The sequence below is a fragment of the Drosophila simulans genome, chromosome X (genome assembly GCF_016746395.2).
Source record: "Drosophila simulans strain w501 chromosome X, Prin_Dsim_3.1, whole genome shotgun sequence".
Lineage (NCBI taxonomy): Eukaryota > Metazoa > Arthropoda > Insecta > Diptera > Drosophilidae > Drosophila > Drosophila simulans.
This window is the reverse complement of record NC_052525.2, coordinates 17,533,472-17,553,499: the sequence shown is the minus strand read 5'-3', so window position 1 is coordinate 17,553,499 and position 20,028 is coordinate 17,533,472. Positions and strand designations below refer to the sequence as shown.

General features: G+C 49.1%; 1 protein-coding gene across 1 annotated transcript; it reads right to left on the bottom strand.

Annotated features, from left to right (window-relative positions):
• Positions 1-68: 68 nt before the first annotated feature.
• On the bottom strand, positions 69-14,462 carry LOC6739854 (dynein axonemal heavy chain 6). Its single transcript, XM_016180954.3, has 27 exons — positions 13,574-14,462; positions 13,247-13,511; positions 13,046-13,190; positions 12,634-12,984; positions 12,479-12,574; positions 12,292-12,422; positions 11,660-12,234; positions 11,187-11,597; positions 10,731-11,121; positions 10,396-10,672; positions 9,728-10,342; positions 9,220-9,672; positions 8,334-9,157; positions 7,679-8,273; positions 7,469-7,618; positions 6,169-7,408; positions 5,925-6,104; positions 5,603-5,869; positions 5,364-5,549; positions 4,952-5,301; positions 4,754-4,895; positions 3,693-4,696; positions 3,453-3,633; positions 2,643-3,394; positions 1,514-2,582; positions 981-1,451; positions 69-918 (listed from the first exon to the last, which is right to left on the bottom strand). The coding sequence occupies exons 1-27, from the start codon at positions 14,339-14,341 to the stop codon at positions 562-564; spliced, it is 12,246 nt and encodes a 4,081-aa protein (XP_016039874.1). The 5' UTR covers positions 14,342-14,462; the 3' UTR covers positions 69-561.
• Between the last annotated feature and the right edge of the window lie 5,566 nt (positions 14,463-20,028).

Below are 20,028 nucleotides of genomic sequence, written 5' to 3'. Positions count from 1 at the left end.
ACGTATGGTAGTGCCTGTGTGTGTTCTTCTCGCTCTGTGTGTGTGTGTGTGTGCGTGTGTGCAAGGTGTAGAATTCTAAACTTCAAAAGTGCAATGTTGTTTGTTTATACGAACAGTACAGACGTCTACATAACTATATACACGTAGGCTTAAGAACAACTCGTCAGATATTAATGAAGACTTTGTCAAATTTTGCCATAAGTAGTAGGCCCGCATTTTGAGCCTTTGATAAATTATCCTTCGAAAATAAATTATTCCTATTTGTAATAGCGCTTTTGATACGAAATCGCAACTATTTATGCGATCAACAATTTGTCAAGCAGGCATGTAAATATTTTAGTGCCTTTTCTTGGGATTTTCAAAACACCTCTCCAATTGCACTTCAATCCACAAATTAAATTATATAATAAACGCCGAACACACACACACGCATACATACACATAAAATATATATTGTACACCTTAGCAGAAAGTACCCGAGAATTAACATGAAACGAAATAAAGACGGCTTTAAGTATGCAGCATAAAAAATGAAACAATAAGTGTCAATCGAATCTAGACCTAGCAAATATTTTCGAGTACGGCGGAAACCAGAGCTGTACCCCGCATAATCCAAAATTCCGGATCGTTGTTGCTCCGCAAGAGGACGGCCAGTATGAAGTTGGTCGAATGGCCCGTGGTGGAGAGGACACCGGATCTCTGCTGGGTCTTGTAGAGCGGCGCCTCATATCGCACCGTCGACGAAATCTCCAGGCACGGCTTGAATCTCACCACCGGCATCCGGGAGAAGAGCTCGCCAAAGTTGGCATCGCACAAGCCGCCTTTGCTCAAATCCCAGCGAGCTGCTTCGATGAAGATTCCGTGCACATTGATGACGGCATCGGTGCATTCCGGCAGGTTGCCATATAGCTTTTGGTCCTAAGGGGTAAAAGTTGGTGTAGGAAATACAAATCGAATGCGATCTGGAGATATGTACATACACTCATGTTGTTGGTGTGCATCTCAAAGAAGTCCTGCTGCACCAGTTCCCGTTCGAACACATCGAAGTCGATCTTCAGCGAATCAATGGGCAGGACACGGCGACGGGCGTACGTCTGCAGGACGCCGGTGAGGAAGGATTGCGGGAAGAAGAAGCCACTGATCCAGTAGGAGCGAGGTGCTCCGTTCTCCGCCCACTGTTGGATGAAGTCGATGCGCCGCTGGAAATCGGATATATAGCTGGGCAGCGGCTTGATCGAGAGGAAGCTACGTTTGGCCCAGGACGCGGGCACCTGGTTCGATAGCAGCGCCTTGAACACGTTCTCCAGCTCCTCGGACATTACCACCAGGCCCTTGATGGCCTTGGACAAATTGACCAAGCTGTCGTGAATGATGCCCAATGCGATGTTGAACCGATCGATCTCTTGGACCAGCACAATGGTCAGCGATGGCACTTGACCCTTGGCGTCAAGCTGGAAAAAATGAGTGGGGATAAGGATTGGAGCACCATTTTGGAAACTACCATGCGACCTACCACAGAGAGCGTGTCGTGGATGGGTTCTCTCTTTATCTTGTTGGCCAGCGCTTTCTGGATGCGTGCGATTGTCTGCTGGGCGATCTCATTCTCCATAGCCTGGCCCTCGTCGGCGGCTGATCTCGGCTGGCCTAGGAGCAGGGTGTTGATGAAGAAGGACGTCTCCTTGGTCTGGAACACGATGTTGGCATTCTGGTTCATGCCGAAGATCTCGGGATCCTCGAGGACCGGAAAGCCCTGCACATAGGCTGAGTATTCGGTGAGCGTTTTCTTGCGCGGATCCCGATAGTAGCTATCACCACGACAGTACTTGTAGTCCGGCTGGATGATCCTCTTCGAGGAAAAGATGGTCAGAATGGTGCGCAGACAGCGCAGATCCCAGTAGTCCGTCACCCGGCCGCCCCACGTGATGTCACCGTTGATATAGAGAATGGCCTCCCAGGGTATTTCATCCAGAACCTCCCGATCGATAAAGAAGTCGAGGGTCTTTAGTCCGCATTCCCGATCGCTCTCGCTGAACTCGTAGGTGATGTTCCATCCCAGGGGTCCGAATTTCCTGCGCTCCAGCAAAACCGCATGGAACATGCACAGCCCAAAGACAATGGCCCGCCAGTTGCCATTCTGGATGTGCTGCTCGAAGAAGTCCTGCTTTAGATCTGTCAGTGCACCAAACACATTCGCCTTAATGCCCTTCGGCGGTTCATTGGTGATCTTCACCGAATTCTGGAGTACACTGATCGGGAACGTTTGTATGGGCATGGAGGAGAGATAGAGCCGGAAATCGACATGCGCCTTGGTGATGCCCAGCGTCAGGTTTCGCACAATCGTCTCCAGCGTCTGCATGAACGAGGTGGCCAAATGGCAATTCTGCAGGAACACCCAGTGACCCAGTCGCAAGCTCTTTTCGATCAGGTTCTCCGCCAGTGGTCCCTGGCCCTGGCCCAGCGAAATGGAGTAGTACTTGTCGGTGAACTGCATCTGGGTGGTGAACTTGAGGAAGCCAGACATTGGATCCGAACCAGTGGACAGCACAAAGATCAACGGCGTCACAGCAGAGGTGTCCAAATAGCTAAAAGGGGGATTGGCAAATATTACAAAACTTTCCATAACTGGAAGTAGGAGATCTTACACAGAGCTCAGCTGGGTACCACCTGATGCCTCGGTGAAGTACTTGCCCACGGTGGACTGCAGGTAGCAGACCACGTTGAGCAGGAATCTCGGTTTCCGGAAGGCGGAGATGAACATCAGCTTGTGGAAAACCCTTAGTCGTTTGTTCCACTTGTCCGTTGGTGGCTGATTCGTCTGGGCGAAGTCAAAGACCTCCTTGTTCTCCTGCATCTGGATGAAGAAGGGCTTGTCCAGTTCGTCGGTAAATCCGCCGAAGAAGCTACTGAAGTTATCCTCCAAAAAGATGCACGAATCCCATTCGATCTGGCTCATCTTGATCTTGGCCGGCTGAGTCTTGGTCCGAATGTTACCCACAGGTCCGCGAGAGAGGAAAAGGAACTCCTCCTCGGTAACTCGCCCCTCTTGCCGCTCCACCGACAACGCCAGCAGGAAGCTAAAGATGATCTTGTGGTTCTCGAACAAGCCGCGGGATATGTTATCGAAAATGGCTCTCAGTTCGTCCGTCATCAGAGTGGAAATGCGCACCTCCACGGACTGAGGTGGATGATCCAAGCGGAGGACATTGCAAAATACCTGGGTGAAGTACTTCAGGCTGTACTGGTACATGGGATCGATCTCGGCCAGGCCTGCGACCACAAAGTAGAGGATGGCTCCTCGGGAGGCCAGGATGCGGTAGCGTTCCCGCGAAGCGGTGATGACCTTCTCCGTCTCCTCGGTGTCAATCAATCGGGCGGCAATGATCAGCGATGTTTCCTATATGGGAGTATGATGGATGATGGATCAGAAATGTCAATCGAGAGATGGGACCCACCTTGGCATCGTTCAGTGTCTCCACCAGCTCTTCGTCGTCGAGAATGTTTCCTTCGGAGTTGAACAGCAACTTCAACACCTTGTCCTCCAGCGCCAGCAATTGCTGTTTGTCCGAGTTGATCTTGACCACCAGGTCGTTACGCTGGATCTCCATCGCGGGCAGCTCGATGGCCACGATGTCACTTAGGTTACGATTGGAGTTGTAGAAGTGCAAATGCTTATAATGGTATTGATTACTTACGCCAGCAATTGATCCTCCAGACCGCTCTCCGTGACCAGAAAGTTGACCAATGTCACGTTGATGCACACCTCGGGCAGGTAGTGAGGATTGGGCAACTTTGTGGTCATGTACAGCTTAAAGTTGTCGTCGTAGTCAATCACCATGTCGCCCAGCTTCAAATAGGTACGACCCTCGAATCGGTACGTTTCTCGCTGAAGGATGGGTCGCAAACTGGGATCGATGGTCTCGTTGATCTCCTCGAGCAGCACCGGATACCCCTGGCGTACAGCGTTCTCCAGCACCCGCATCATGGTCGAGTCGGTCATCTTGATCACCTGCAGATTGTTGGCCCGCTCCATGTTACGGATCCAGCGATTGGCCTGCTCTTGGGGATCGATCATGAGGGCCCAACGCAGAGCCCTGGTGGCATATATGCCATTCTCAATGGATATATTATCCTTCGGTAGGCCGTCCACATTCCACTGTCGCATCTCGTACGGATCTCCAAGCACCTTGAGCAAGTTGAACTCGGGACTGGAGGGAATCTTGTGCTCACGGCACTTGGTCACCCACAGAGCACTCATGTCCCGACGATATTCATGGGAGAAGGCTCCCAAATAGGCGACACAGGCGGCGGCCACCAGGACATCGCCGGGCACACAGGCCAGATCTCCGGTTAGAGACTTGACCGTTTCGCGCCAGCGCACCTGCTCGTCGGAAAGGGCGGAGGTCAAGCGACCTGCTCGATTGATCCTACCGTAGGTCAAGTCCACGTTGTCCTGGATAACCTGGAACTCGCGCTGCTTCTCCTCGAGACTGTCGCGAAGTCCTTGGATCTTGGCCTCCACGGCAGCCAGCTCCTTTTGCTTCTGCCTCAGCACGGTCATCACCTCCTTGAGCTCCGCTTCGGCGGCCTCCTTTCGCTTGATCTTCGGCTCCACGACCTTGTACACCTTGGAGAACTTGTCCATGGATATTACCCACATGCTCATCGACTTGGCCACCTTGGAGACCTTCTCAAATTTCTGCGAATAGCGAGATGGTTAGTCAAGGTATTCTGCTAGCTAAGGAAGTAAACGTACAGCCGGCACGAAGTCCTTGTGGTCGATGTACTTCTTGACCTTCTTCAGGGTATCCTCCTTCATGTGCTCCTTGTCATACTCAAACAGCCGCTTGATGAAGTTAATGTCCGCCATGATGGCCTTGGCGGATGCCCAGGTGGGTCTGCAAAGGATAAAATAGGTGGATAGGGGAACTTAAAATAGGGTAAGCCCACTCACTTGACACCCAGCAGAATGCAGACGGCCTCCATGCAGAACTGCACCAGAGCCGGCGGCGTGGTGAAGGACTTCAGTTCATTGATGTCCGCCTTGGTGAGACCCTTTAGTGCATCCTCCGCCTCTCGCAGCGCCGGCATGGCAATCTCCAGATCTTTGCCGGCATCCTCGGATATCGCCTGGGCAACCGCCGCCTTCTCCTTGGCATTCATCTCGTCCTCTAGCACGCTCTGCTTCACGGCATCCGCCTGCTTGGTCTCCTTGGTCAGATTGTCCACCAGGGACTTCATCATGGCGGATTTCTCATCCAGCTGGGGCACCATTACCTCCAGCTCTTTTCCCATCACAGCGATCTAATTATTGGAATAGAATTTGGGATCTACCTTCTAAGGATGAAGCAGAATTAGTTACTTACCACTTCATTGGTCTCCAGAAGCTTGTTCAGGCCATTGGCGATTCGCTTTCTCTTGGCTATGATCTCCATGTTTTTGATCTTCAGCAGATTCTGGTACAGCTTTAACAACTCCAGATAGCTACTGGGTGTGGTATAGTAGTGCCTCTTCATTTCCTTGTAGAACTTCACTGAGGCATCCTCAACAGTCTGAAATGGATTTCATTTGAAGCAGGCTATTCCTTCGAAGAAACCGCACTTACCTTATGCATAAAGACGGTTGTGCTCGCCAGCGAGATGCGATCCTCCATTTTGGGTGCGATCTTTGTGAGCAACCCGAGGGCCACCGAATATAGGGCCTCCGTTGGCCAGCTGGTGAACCAATCGATCGTGGTGCAGTTGACAAGCGAGGGGAACATGCGGCATCTGCGCCGAAAGGCATCGCCAACCGGACTCATCGACATCACCACGTGCAGATTGTTCCTCACCCGGTTGATAAAGAACTTGTAGATGTCATCTCGTGTGCAGGGCTAAACCAGATAAAAGGTAGGGTAAATCCAGATTAGTCCATTTTGGTATACCCACATCATCTTTTCTGTTCTCATTGCATCCGTCACGGGCGTCCAAGATGATCTTCTCGAACTCATCACCCTCGAATAGATTGGGCACTTCGCCGGAATTGAGGATGTTGTTGATATCCTCTAGGAACTCCTCCTCCACGATCTGACTGTCTATCAATAGGAAGGTCACCGGTTGATTATCGATCTGTTGGAGATTTAAACGGAAGATGTAGGCGAAGAAAATTAGTTAATGTAACTTAAGCACTCACTCCAGCGATGCGGTAGAGGACTCTCAGATCTTCATGGAAAGCATTTAGGTCGTAGTTGCGTCGCATCTCGATCTGCCAGCAGTTGTACTCGTTGACGTGGGATGCCAGCCGGGTGAGGGATTGTTTTCCCATTCCGGCCACGCCCACCAGCAGTCCATTGCCGCGATCGCTGCGCAAAAGTCGCGCCAATCGGACCGTGTGCTCCATGGCGTCCTGGAAGAGGATTAGCTTCATCTGCTTACCCACCGCCACCGAGTTGTAGTCCGCAATGTAATCGTTGAGAACGCTTTCCAGCTTCGCATGATCCCTAATCTCATCGTAGATACGCTCGTTCTTCGGCTTGCCAAAGACCATAAAGTCACCGAAGAGTATCGGTGGCTCATTGTCGTTGATCACCGGGCGATTGAAGTGGTCCAAGCATACTTCCTTCATCAGGGTCTTGAAAATGTTCTTGTCCTCTATGTTAATCAATCTGTCGTGAAACACACGAGTGGTCTCGTGGTAGAACAGTCGGAGTATCTGGTTCTCCTGGTTGTAGTGTAGATTGCTCGCCTGCAGGATACCCTGTATACACTTGGATAGATCGCGCAGATTGAAGATATAGTGCGATTTATCCGGTGTGGGCAACATTACAGTAGCCACTCGCATATAGACATCCACACACGCATTCACCATGGGCTCCGAAAGAGCTCTTACTGCGGAGGAGAACGTTTGCAGGAAGCCCCGCAGGATGCCATTGAAGATCTGGGTTAGGGTCTCCTCGTTCGGTTTCGGCAAGGAGAACAAGGCAAAGTGACGGACAAAGCGCGGAGTGAGCGGATTTCGACCTCCTCCAGGCGGAGCACAGGCACAGCCCAGGACTACGTCCAGAATCTCCTTCCAGTAGAGCTTCTCCCGATCGTAGAAGCCCTTAAAGTCAAGAAATTGACGCAGCAACTCAATGGCCGGCGAGGCTCCGTAGGTATCCAGCTTGGGCATATTCACGTCGTCAATGAAAACGATTACGGTCTTGCCCACCGGAGCACCCAGCTGGGTCTTCTTGCGCTTCTCCAGCGGCCCCTCGATCATCTCCTGGGTGCGCATGCTGCTCGTCTGGGCGGAGAAGTTCAAGATCACTGGGATGACATTGCCCTGCGACAGTCGTTTCATGCAACTGATGGCCAGGACAGTTTTGCCCACGCCCGTATCTCCAGTCACCATCACAGGCATGCCCCGTTTGAACAGGAGATCGGCCACATAGCTGGAGGGGATTGGGATTACTCTTTTGTTGTCATGTATTTAGTTACAAGACAGCACTTACCCGTATTTGGTGGTGTCCACCGTTGGCACCTGCATGTCATAGTAAGAGGTTTCCGGGTCGAAGACAAACTTGGCCATGATATCTAGCCAGCTGCCCCAGTCCATTTTCTCCAGGTCGATGCGATAGTTCCACAAGGTGAAGTTGGGCAGGCTGCGCGGGGAATAGGAAATGTATATCTTGGTATTTGGTAACTACAGCCACCATTCTTACGTCATATTCGGATGTTGGGCAATGGCCTTGCTCCACTGCTCCTCGAAGGACACCTTCTCGGCATCCTTAAGATTGGAGGCAATGGCCCAGAGCACCGCCCAGGCGAAGATCTTGGTCACCAGTTCCTTGCCCTGCTCTTCACCCAATGCCGACCACTTGACCGCCTCGAACTGGGCAGAGGTCAGCTCACAGCACAGTCGTACCTTGGATCCCAGCACCTGGTGGATGGTGTACACCGCCCGCTTCCGTTCGATCTTCAGCGCCTTGTCAAAATAGCCCACAAAGAGCTGGTAGCAGAACTCGGCCAGTGGAGCGGGCAGCTTGTGCTTCATGTCCACCTCCCGCCAGGTGTCGATCAGTGGTATCCAGCCGAGATCGCCGGGATCCACATAGACCATGCCGCAACGGGAAACGGTGGCAGGCGAAGCCTGCAGTAGATCCTGCACCTCGAAGAGCATGTGAATCCAAGCGGTCAGCTTGATGCGCTCCGAGTTGGCCAGACACAGCATCTTGTTATCATCCAGCACCGTGTTCAAGTTCTCGATCCATACTGCGTCAACGGGGCCATCGCACATGATCCATTGGTGAATTTCATCTGAATCGGAAGTTTAGGAAGATCTTTTAATATCTAAATGTCTCTGCAGGTGATCATTACCTTCGACTGTGGTGGCAGTTCGCACCGCCAAGCCCAATAAGCCATCCTGCCACTCCAGCGTCTTGAGATCCACATAGCCGTACAGCTCGTTCATGGTCACCGCCTTGGGATTCATTGTCTGGATGACCACTGGCCGAAAGTTCGGGTCCTGCACTTCGTTCTCGAAAAGATGTGAGAGAGCGAACTCGAGGGCATGGAGCACCACGGATTTACCGCCACCGGTGGGACCCACCAACATGACACCCCAGCGGACGCACATCGTCTCGTACAATTGCAGACACTTTCGGATGGTGGTCGGCACCGCCTGGAGATTCTTCTGCCGCAGTCCCAGTCGCAAACTGGCCTCCAGATGCGGATGCTGTGAGTCCGGCAATTCCACGCCCGGAAACAGATCGCTAAGGATGCCACGGAACAGGACCGCATCGTCAGCCAGAAACTTGGGTATATTGGAGTCTCTTAGTGCCGCAATCAGGGTGATATCCTCCCGTTGATTGGGCGAGGCTCTCTTGAGTGCTCCAGCCATCACCAGGACAGACTTCACGGCTCGCATACCGAAATCATAGTGATTCTGCTGGCTGAGCTGCTGACTGCAGAGCTGGTACATCTGCACCATCTTGCGGGCCAGAATCTTGGGATCCTCGAAACCCTCCGAGTACAGAATCACCTCCGAAATGAGTGCGTAGTCGGGCACCATCATCGAGATGGGTCGGAACAGGGCCTTCAAATTATCGGGCAGTTCAGTTCGACCGGCGTAGCCGGGATTCATGGTAATGAAGACACAGCAGGAACGATTGATCTTGATCTCCCGACCCTCGAAGATAAAGCTGTGGAATAGGAGGTACTTAATCAATGGGGACTAACTTCTTTAAATGTGTAAATGTCCTACCGCTTCACCCTCATGGCCTTGGCCGTTCGGATGGTGATCAACTGCTGGGCAATCACGGACAGCACTTCGATGTCGATTCGGTTGAACTCGTCGAAGCAGCACCAGGCGCCGCATTGGGCCAATCCCGAGAAGAAACGTCCCATCATCTTGTAGTCCAGGCCATCTGAGCAATTAAAGACGACGCACTGTTTGGCCAACGCCTTGGCCAGATCCTTCGTGGTCTCGGTCTTGCCTGTTCCGGCTGGTCCGGCCGGAGCTCCGCCCAGATCCATCTGGAAGGCGCCCATCAGACAGAGGTAGCAGCGATCCGTCAGCGGGGTGAGCACCAGGACACCGCCGGCACCCAAGTACTCATAATAGTACGGAATATTGGCGGCGGCCATGCGGGAGTAGACCGTTTCCGTCTCATCGGCCCAGTAGAATCGCAGCATCTTTAGCCAGTTGAAGTCCGATCTGATGGAATGAATCTTAGAATCTTGCCTCAACATTTCGCAGGCTCGACACTTACGCTTTGCAGACTTCCTTTTCGATGAGCATGCGCACCGAATCCTTGGCGTGCACATCGATGGTGATCAGGGCGCACAGGATTTTGCGCAGCAGCGAGCTAATGTTCTTCCTGGTCAACGCAGCGAGGGCGCCCAGATCCTTCAGGCACTTGATCTCAAACTTGGCCATCTTCTCCAAAATGTTCAGGGGATTGCGCTCCTTGCCCTCGTAGATGCGATGAATGTCGGCGGCCCACTGCACTTGGGAGACGGTGAGCACCACCTGGTTGGGATGATCCTGGAACCAGTCCTCGCGCTCCTTGGCCGGATAGCACTGGTAACCGAATCGCATGTACCGCTTGCATGACACAAACATGGCCTCCTCCACCTTGCTGAGCCACTCCTCCACTGCTCCACGAGCCTTCAGACCCTTGCCAAACTGCAGCTTCTCGCCCTCGGGTGAGAGGAAGGCAACGATGTCGTTGGTGGGCACCATCTTGCCGTCGCCGCCTTCCTTCGATCCAAATTCCAATCGGTAGATGGCATCGAAGCACTTGCGCAGATGCGGCTGCACTGCCTGGGGAATTCGAGTTTGTGCCAGGATCTCCAGCAGTTCGTCGTTGGACAGAAAGTAGAATCTATGGGGTATTCATATATATATTTTATATAAGTATTGATTGTGTCTCCTTACCTGGGGAAGACCACCCGTTTCACCTCCAAATATGCTTCCAAGCCGCGTGATATGAGATCCAGCAAACGGTTATTCTCCACCAGCACCTTGTGCACATCCGCGCTGGACATGGTGGGCAGGGCCAGAGCCACCTTCTTTGCCTGGCGGACCGTCTCCTTGAAGCTCTTGTCCACCGTGAAGAACATCTTGGCCTCTTGGGGCAGCTGTCGCTGAATATCCGCCGAGGCGAAGATGGCCTCCAGGTAGATCCAAGCTCCCTGGCAGTCCATCCAGCTTTCTGTTTCGGAATTGATTGATTAAGGATACCAAATCTTAATTCAAAATATATAACCCACCGAAGGTCTTGGCAAACTGGTCCATGGCATTGATCCACTCGTCCACCTTGCCCTTGATGGGACCCACAAACTTGGATGCGGCTATCGTGTTGATATTCACATTGGAATCATCGAGAACGGCCTGTAACTCCTCCGTGCCGGCCAGTATGAAGACGTCCTTGGCGTCATGGTGCGGTACAATGGACAGCTCCGTCTCCTTCCAGGTGGTTTCGATGCCCTTCAGCATATTTTCCAGCTGCACCTCGCCGGTGGCCTGCGAGGATATCTGCATCAGAGCCTCGCCGACGGCGACATCGTCGAATGCGTGCACATCCTCGTATGTCTGGATTAGGATGTCCTTCTCTTGGAAGAACTTGCGATTTAGCAGATCTTCGATCTCCGCCCAGTGACGCTAAGAGGATAGATGATAAGAGGATATTATATATATATTACTATCTATCTGAATCCTCAACTTACGGCTCTCAAATTGGGATTACGCAGGTAACCGATCACTGGGAGTTTCTCCTTGAATGCCTCTGCGGATTTCTGGAGCACTGGGACTATGTTGTTTTCGGGCAGATACTTTTGGAACTGCATGCAGTTCTTGATCGTCTTGGAGTTCAGTTCAACCATATCCACCACATTTAGGGTGTTGAAATCGGCCACTATCCACTCGGCCAGCGATTCCTCCCAATCGGACCACGTGCGATAGAGATTCTGGCGCATCCGTATGTCATAGAAGCCGCTGGCCATCTCATCGTACATGGTCAAGTCAATCTGGAACTCCTTCTGGTAGCCAAGGAACTCGTCAGCTGTCTCACGACATTTGTTCAGGTGTTCCAGCATGGTATCTAACTTATTGGTGACCGACAATCGGTTGGAATTGGCCTAGGGAATATATCCAGTTTAATAAAAGTAATATATGTACAACTTCGTTTCGAATAACTCACATCCAGCAGCCAGGGCTGCATGGCTTCGACGGCAACCTCATGGATCTCCTCCTTGAGCGCCGCTATGTCATCCTGCATGGCATCCTCGAGCCGATTGATAAATTCCTGTCGCTTCTCTCTGATCTCCTCTAGCGTCTCCCGCGTCCTATTCAAATAGTCTTCGGTATCCATGTAATCCTCCTTGGAATCGTCATCGATGGGTATGCCAAAGTCCTTGATAATGAGCAACAGATCGTGCACATAGTCGATGCCATCGAATATCCCGTCCAGTTCGGTGGAGCACTTGTCCAGAAATCGGATGTGGGCCACAATCTCCAGAGTCTCGTGCGGTTCGTAGCAGATCCTGCCATGAAAATCCTGTGCCTCCTCGTACAGCCGTGTGGTCTCCTCCTCGGCCAATTTGGGCAGGTATGTGGCCAGGACGTTCTGGAGTCGGGAACAGACCGGCGTCACCGTATCCTTGAAGTTCGTCTGGGTGAGCTTTAGCAGACCCAGGAATACGTATTCCAAGATGCCATCCAAAGCCCTCACGTTGTTGCAGTATCTATCGCAGTACGCTCGCAGTAATTGAAGATCTGAAAAGTACACGATTTATATAAATAATCTTAAATAACATATTTTCATATATATACCTCTTTCCGTATTTAGGACCGTGGGATCTGTGCTATTGTCAATCTCAAAGTTTTCACGAATTTGGTGGAATCTCTGCGTATAAAGCCGCGCCCTTTCATAAGCTTTTCGTATTAGTACGAACATATTTTTGCTAGTGCGAAAAAGGTATTATTATTCAAATGTAGTATTTTATCAATGTTTACCTACCGATTATACTGAAATTGTATATCAGCGCGCAGCAGATAGTGCAAATCGGGGGCACCATCGTATAGCACCTCCTCCTGGCGTCCCATAATCGAGGGTCTAAGATTACATAGTTCAGTTATTAATCCGCTTTCGGATGCACAAGTTACGCAACCTACTGGGTGTACTGCGTGAAGAAGGGATCTGTGGTGAACGGATGGATTTCGAGGACCGTCTCCAGAATGAGTCCTGTGATGCGCTGAAATATAATCCTGATAATATCCTCCGACGGCTCGATATCAATGCGATCGGGCAATAGTCGCAACATGGCCAAAAAGAATGGACTTTGCGGCTTGTCCTGTGGTCGCTGCTTCTCGATCCGCTTGTCCACCCGATCATGTCTATTGATATCCGCCTCCGAAGGACCAACTTCGTCGTGCACTTCGAACGAATTGGCCAAATCCTCAAAACTTTTGATCGTGATGCGGTACAGCATTTGGTACACCATCATGTCGCAGTAGGTGAGGAAACTAATTTGGAGAAGGCAAAAGATTAGGATCAATTCTGGAAAGGTCGAATGCGTTTTCCCACTTGGTCAGGGTCTTGCAGAAGGCCCTCTTTCGTGCTCGGTCCATAAAGCTGTGCGCTTCACGCATCTTTTTCAGCGATGGATAGTAGTTGACCTCGTCATCCGGATAGAAGCCGCGTGCCTGGATGGCATCCGTGCAAGCTCGAACTATATTTACGCATTAATTAGGGTTAAATGCGGACTCCAGTTACGGTTAAACTCACATATCGTCTTGGCAATAAACTCCCGGAAGTCGGTGAAGGTCTTGTGCAGCTGCTCATAGATGCGCATGTGCGTCTCCAGGAAGTAGAATGGATGCCAGTTCTCAATGTTGGACACATTGACGAAATTCAATCGCTGCAGCTGAACAATATCGCTGCGCATGCGCAGGATCGCTTTGCCCAGCTGGGGAATCACGATGAAGAGGTTGTTCTGCAGAAAGTCCCGTGCCTCGTTCAGTTTCCGCCACTTGATCGTCTTTTCCCATACCTAAGGGATGGGAAAACATCAGTAAAGATTTAAGCTATCAGTAACCAACTGATTTAACTCACCTTGAAACCCTTCCACAGCCGGAAGATGGAGAAGGATCGTATCTGGATGATGCTGAGGAACTGCTTGAACTCCTGCTGCCACTGGTCCAGTGGCGTGAAGAAGTTCTCGGAGCAGTGCCAGAAGGTGACGCCGTGCCGCGTGACGGTATAGAAGGGTTCGTACGTGTTCAGATCCTTGTACTCCACCTCCCGCAGGCTGTACGGCGTGAAGTACTCGCTGTCGTGGGGCAGCATGTAGTCCATGTAGACGAACGAATCATCCGGCATGTTGCGCATCCGGTTGATGATCAGATTCAGATCCGGAATGAGCGATGCTCCCGTGGTGATCTTTGTGGTGCTGGCACTGCGCGACTTGTTACCTGTAGCCGAGCCTCCCGATTTCGAAGTGGAAAAGTTCAGCCGGTGCTTGGAGGCCCTCTTGTGCTTCCCGCTGCTGCCGGCTTGTGCCTTCTTCTCACTGCCATCCGCCGGACCCGTAATGCTGCCGTCGTTGGCATCGCTGGCGCGATCCGTGAAGGCGGTGAAATCGCTATCAAGTCGATCCATGGACATGCTACTCGGTCGCTCATCGCCGGTTACGCGTTTAAAACCGATATCTCCGGAATGATCGCCGCCTCCTGCCGACTGCCGTCTACTTCTTCCCCGTTCCCGTGTCTTCCGTGACCCATCGTCGTCCTCCTCCCTCTCCCTTTCCTTCTCCTTGCCCTTGATCTTGATTTTGGTCCTATCCTTGCCCTTGGGAAGCAGCTGGCGGTACATTCCGGACATCGGGCTAGAGAGAATCCGGCTGTATGTGGCTAGGTTTTGATCGGCTTCACACCGACTGACAGCTGTTGGTTGCTCCAAATTGTTATTCCGTCGCCATGTCTACTGTTGTCAGACATCCGGAAAAGGGGTGGAAGTTTGTTTGCTAACATAACTCCACATACTCTGTAATAATAATGCTTATTTAGTTACAACTTGGTGGATGCTTAATTTTTTTAAGGATCCTAAGGTATTACAAATTTTCATGAATCTATATATTACTGTATTGATATTTAAATTTAAATTTAGTTTTCAATTATTCGTGTGTGGAAGCCCTCTAGCAGTAAATTTATTAGTTTTATAGTTTTATTAGTAAAGTTATGAGTTTAGACACTCTACTTTTTAAAATCACCGTTTCCAGGACTTTCACCCAAAAGCTTTATTCCAAGTTGTTGCTAGTAAGCTTTTAAATAAGCTTTAGTAAATGTAAGTGATCCAATTCCAGTTGACGTTACATTTTTTAAAACTAAAACTCTTCTATTTTTGAAATTAAAGAAATTAGTAAGACCTGTAAAAAAATTATTGTTTGAAAACATTTAAAGCATGTTGTAACTATTTTTTTTGCTTGACTTGAATTAGAGTTAATTTATAAAATGTATTAAAATATAATACTTGTTAAAAAATCAAAATCCTAATGATGAAGATTTGGGTGTATTTCGCTTGAAACTAAACTATATTGATAGAATACTTTGCCTATTAGTTTAAATTTAATAACTTGTATGATTTTTTTAACATTAAATTATATTTTATATTATATTTCTATGATTTACTTTGGCCATTATCCTTTAAACGGCTGAGGACGTGATTGAGCTTTCTGGAAGAGCTTCGGCCACATAGAAAAGTGGAAACTCGAAAATCTGCTGCATTCCGCTGCGGTGGTTGCGTCGCTCCAAACTGGCCTGGCCCACTTTCCACCCGCGAGTCCACGGCTTCTGCAGAGGATGCCACATGCCACATGCCACTTTCCACGCCGCGCCGCGACCGGCAAAAAAAGGGGCGAGGGCGATGAATTGGGGGGTGTGGCGGCGATTGTTGCGCCTGCCTGCCGCCTGACCTTCAAAGCTCGCTGGCACAAGCTTTTTCGACATCGAATCGAACTCATTCGGCGCGAAAGGAACGGCAAGGTGAAAGCATCTCTCTTTGCCGCCAACGCCGACGCCGACTGCGACGTCGCGGTCGCCGTTGGCGGCTGCAGTCGGTTTTTTGGTTTTTGGTCTTCGTTTCGGAAACAAGCGCCATCGGATTTTCGGACCCGAATCGGCATCGGCATCGGAATCGGTTGGCATTATTCGGGCGTTGCGATTCTGGGTTCCGCAGACTAGAGTCTCCAGCGCCTAGTCGTTGGGTATACGGCGCGATGTACAGAGCCGCGACACGCGACACGCAACCAACAGCAGCAGCAGTAGCAGCAGCAAAAGTTGTGGCAGCAGCAACAGCAGCACTAGCAGCACTTGCAACACTTGCAACACTTGCAACAGCAGCAGCAACAGCAGCCGGAAGACCAAACGACCATTGAGCCGCCCTTTTAAGCCGTGTTAGTAGACCGCGCTCGTCGTGCCAAACGAAAACCGTCGCCATTCGAATCGAATTGAAAAATTTAAGCAATGCGAAATTACCGCTAAAATCGTCGCAGCCTCCAACGAATTCTTCTACTGTTTTTTTTTGTACATTTTTTTTCCAGTGCTCGCGACGCGAACCAATTTGAATTGAAAACCTAACAAAATCTGAATATAATACCATCCCCTTTCTAACTTCAAACAACAAGCAAAAAGTCCTTCGGCCGAGCAACTTGCCTACTTTGAGGTAGGTGTTTTCTATGTGCCTCGATCATAATGTTTGCCATTCACCCAGCTTTTATTAATATTTAAAGAACCATCAAATTGTTGTGACGTAAATACTAAGTCGAAAAATCACTGATTTTTTTAGTACTATTTTGTTACGCATGGTTTTTTTTTTGGTTTTTTGTATATATTTTGCGCGTCGCGACGCATCGTTAAAAGCGATTTTCATATTCATAACACTGCAGGTCGCGGGTGTAATACATAATTTTATATTAACGCCTGATATTTTTCGTATAATTTTGTTCTTTAATGGCTCTCACATGTGTGTGCAATGTTTCTGGCGATCCATTGAGTGTGGGAATATTTTCCCTTTTTGCGCACTGCCATTGGAAATGTCCTTGAACATTCCCCCCCCGCACATGTGTGCGTTTGGGCCGAGCATCAGTCAAGTGGGCCTGGTTTTTTCCTCGGTAACCCCAGCCCACTCAAATGTTAAATGAAACCCTGCAAAAATTAAGACAACAAGATGCAAAAAAGCCAAGTTGGGCCAATTCAGACGGCGAAAAAGGAAGCCATGAAGCAAAGTTTAAACTTTCAGACCATCCCCCGAATCTTTGGCCCATTGCAACTTGGGTGGGCGGATGCAGTGCCGCCCCAAGACCTCCCAAAGATTTAACACCCGCTCGATACACTGATAGAATTCGGCAATACCTTTGGTGGCATTCTTTATAAACGGATGACAATTGGACATATCTTAAGGTTCCTAATTCCTTAAAATTTTCTTCATTAACTGTGCATATGAAGAAGTCCTTTCAAATTAGTAACTAATTAAAGAAATTTGTTTGTAATATACATGATTTATTTATTTGATTTAAGGCCATGATCTATATCAAAATAATTGTAATTTTTTTAGGCCATAACTCCTTTTTTTTGAGCTGTAAAAGTGCCCAGCAAATACCCATTTATTTCTCGCTCTGTATTAGGGCAACTCAGTGCCATTAGCGAGGCGAAACGAACTGAAATGAAATGAAATAAAACTACAAAAGACAAAGTCAAGTCGCGGAGCGTTTTTGGCCTGCGGGCTGCCGGAGCACAGGAATTCACTTAAATTGCGAAGAATGCGAATTTGGTTAAAGACCCAGCGAAAGAGAGGGCAGTAGCCGGAGCAAGAGAGACAGAAGAGTGTTCTAAGTTGCCCCACCCCCCTCCTCCTCACCCCATTTTAAATGTGCAAAAAATAATGTTGCACGCCCCGTCAGCACTGAAGCTTCGAAAAAGCCATGGGAGGCGGCATTAAAAAAAGGGGGCCACAAGGAACGGGCGATGTGGTGGAAAGTCAGGTGCGAGGAAATCGAGGGAAAAGGGGTTGGAAAAACGAGGTGGGAGGTTGGTGCTGACAGCATCTCAGGCCCTCGAGGGAACAAGGCGAATTCTTTATCAAAATGTATGACAAGTTTAAAAAGCCTTGCGGAGAACATCAACAAAATGAAGGTGGACGGGCTGGAAAAGGATGAGGGGGTTCAGGAAACGCTGGTTCGTAAGCCAATATGCGAAAGGATGAAAGATAAAGTCATATTACGCCAGAGTACTTGCCGTTTTAGGCTTTAAGCCAAATAAATCAGGTCGCGAAAGTTGGCTCAAATTGGGCCAAGGGGTCATATATCATCATGAATACCAAAAACTTTGTAAGATTGCAAAAATTCCAACAGTTGCCTTTGATCCTGTGCTAGCTGGGTTTCATTTGGCCAATATATTTTCCCATTTAAAGGGCTTTAAATTAGTTAATACTCTAGAAATAGTTAATAGTTTATACATTTTGCAAAATGAATGACCTAATTTGCACCTGATTAATCCCATTTATCATTTGCTTGCTGCATTAAGTTAGCTACCTCATTAGGGCAACTGCACTCGATCGATAGCCCACTTTAAAGTCCTGAAACGCACTGTACCCAGTAGAAAAGAGGCGGCCTGCGAACTAGGTTTATTTGGCCAACCCCAATCCCATCGGCAGTTTGTGCAAACACTTCATCCATCACCCACGCACACGCATACAAACATGAACACACAAGCACTCACCCATACACATGCACTCGCACACACACACTTACATGCACACACCCACAGCGACCATAATTTGTTGCAAATTTATTGAAAAGCCATAAAAGAATTTCCGTTTCCTTTTGCCATTCGCATTTACCGCGATTGCAGGCGGAAGGAGCGACACGAATCACACCCCTAATACACCGCCAAATGAGCTGGAAATGTCCAAGTGGCCGGCGGCGATGGTGGATGGGCCATCAAGGAAGCAGCAACAGCAGCGGCGGCAAATAAGCCAAATTAGCGGGATCCCGGCCAGAAGCGGGCACATCTCAATCGCATCCGAGGAACAATGCCCTGAAAGAAAGCCATTCAAATCGCCCAAGTAATCGGCAAATAATCGCGTATTCGCTTCGTTTCGTTACGTTACGTTTCTTTCGGTTTGGGTTTCGGTTTCGGTTCCGCGAGTGCTACCACTTCCGTTTCCGCCTGCGTGTCGGTGTGTGTGTCTACATCTACATCTAATCTGTATCTGTATCTAAATCTGAATCTGTAGCTGAATCCGTAATTGTATCTGTGTGTGAGCAGTTGGCCAGATACGTATATCAATCTTGATTTTTTGTTGTTTTTTTTTTCTACCCCCCGCCCACTTGCAAAGATCGTTAAAGAGTTGGGAAACTAAACTAAATGGAAGCGCAGAGCATGCGAGTCAAGTCGGATAAATGAGTAGTGAGTGTTGCGGTCGAGGGTTCCATGGTTCTGGCCACCAGCATCGCTGGCCTACACTGTGCATCGTGAGTGGGACTCGAATCGCAGCCGTTCTCGCTCCTCCCGCCCTCTGTCCTTCGCTATCAGCATTATCAAGGCCAACTACGGATATTAATAGTTCTAATCGCAAATAATTACCAATAACAATCTACGATTCAAGTAATAATACAATACATATTCAAAACATAACTACCAGCTCAGCCAGCACACGGGAAGCAATAAGGTGAGTTCTTTTATAATTACAGCATAGATCTCTTAAGATTGCAATTTTATTTTAAAAAGTATTTATATTTCTAAGAGCTCAAACCAGTGCTTTAAACAGAAGAAAATATATGACACATAATTGCGAAAAAATATTCAATTTGCTTGCATTTTATGGGTCCAAAAGCGAATCATTGCCAATAATCAACAGGGAGAAAAGCCCGGCTTGGCTAGAGGCCAACCTGCCGCCAGTTGGTTATAGTTGGATAGTTGGTGGAGCAGCGGATGTCCTCCAGCCACCAAGGCACCCCCATTCCTACGTTTCATGCCAGGCATGCTGAATGCCGAATGGAAGCAACAGCCTCCGCTGGCTCGTAAATGTGAATGATGCTCCTGATGACCGGGTAGGGATTCCGACCGAGAACTACGGACTATGGACTACGGAGTACGGACTACGGACTGCGGACTATGGACTGTTCTTTCCAGAGACCGTTGGCCAGCTAAAGTGCTCATAAACATTTTGTGTCCAGTTTAGCCACTGCTCCCGGGATGCCCTTTTCCACAAATAAATAAAAGGGACAACATCTTGCATGTGGCGCTACACTGGGAATAATATTATATACATATGTATATGTAATATATTATGTTTATGACCATACTTGTAATGAAAAATTCTTTTGAGAAATTCGTACTAAAACTGCCAAAAGTGCCATTTGAGTTTAGACCTTTACAAGATCCTTTTAATCCTTTTCATCCTATTATCGAAACAATTATTCTCTCAGTGTAGTCCCAGCTTACAGTTTATGGCCTTTTCTTTGTGTGCAAATATTTCAGGGCGCTCTATTTTTTCCTTCATTCCGCGAA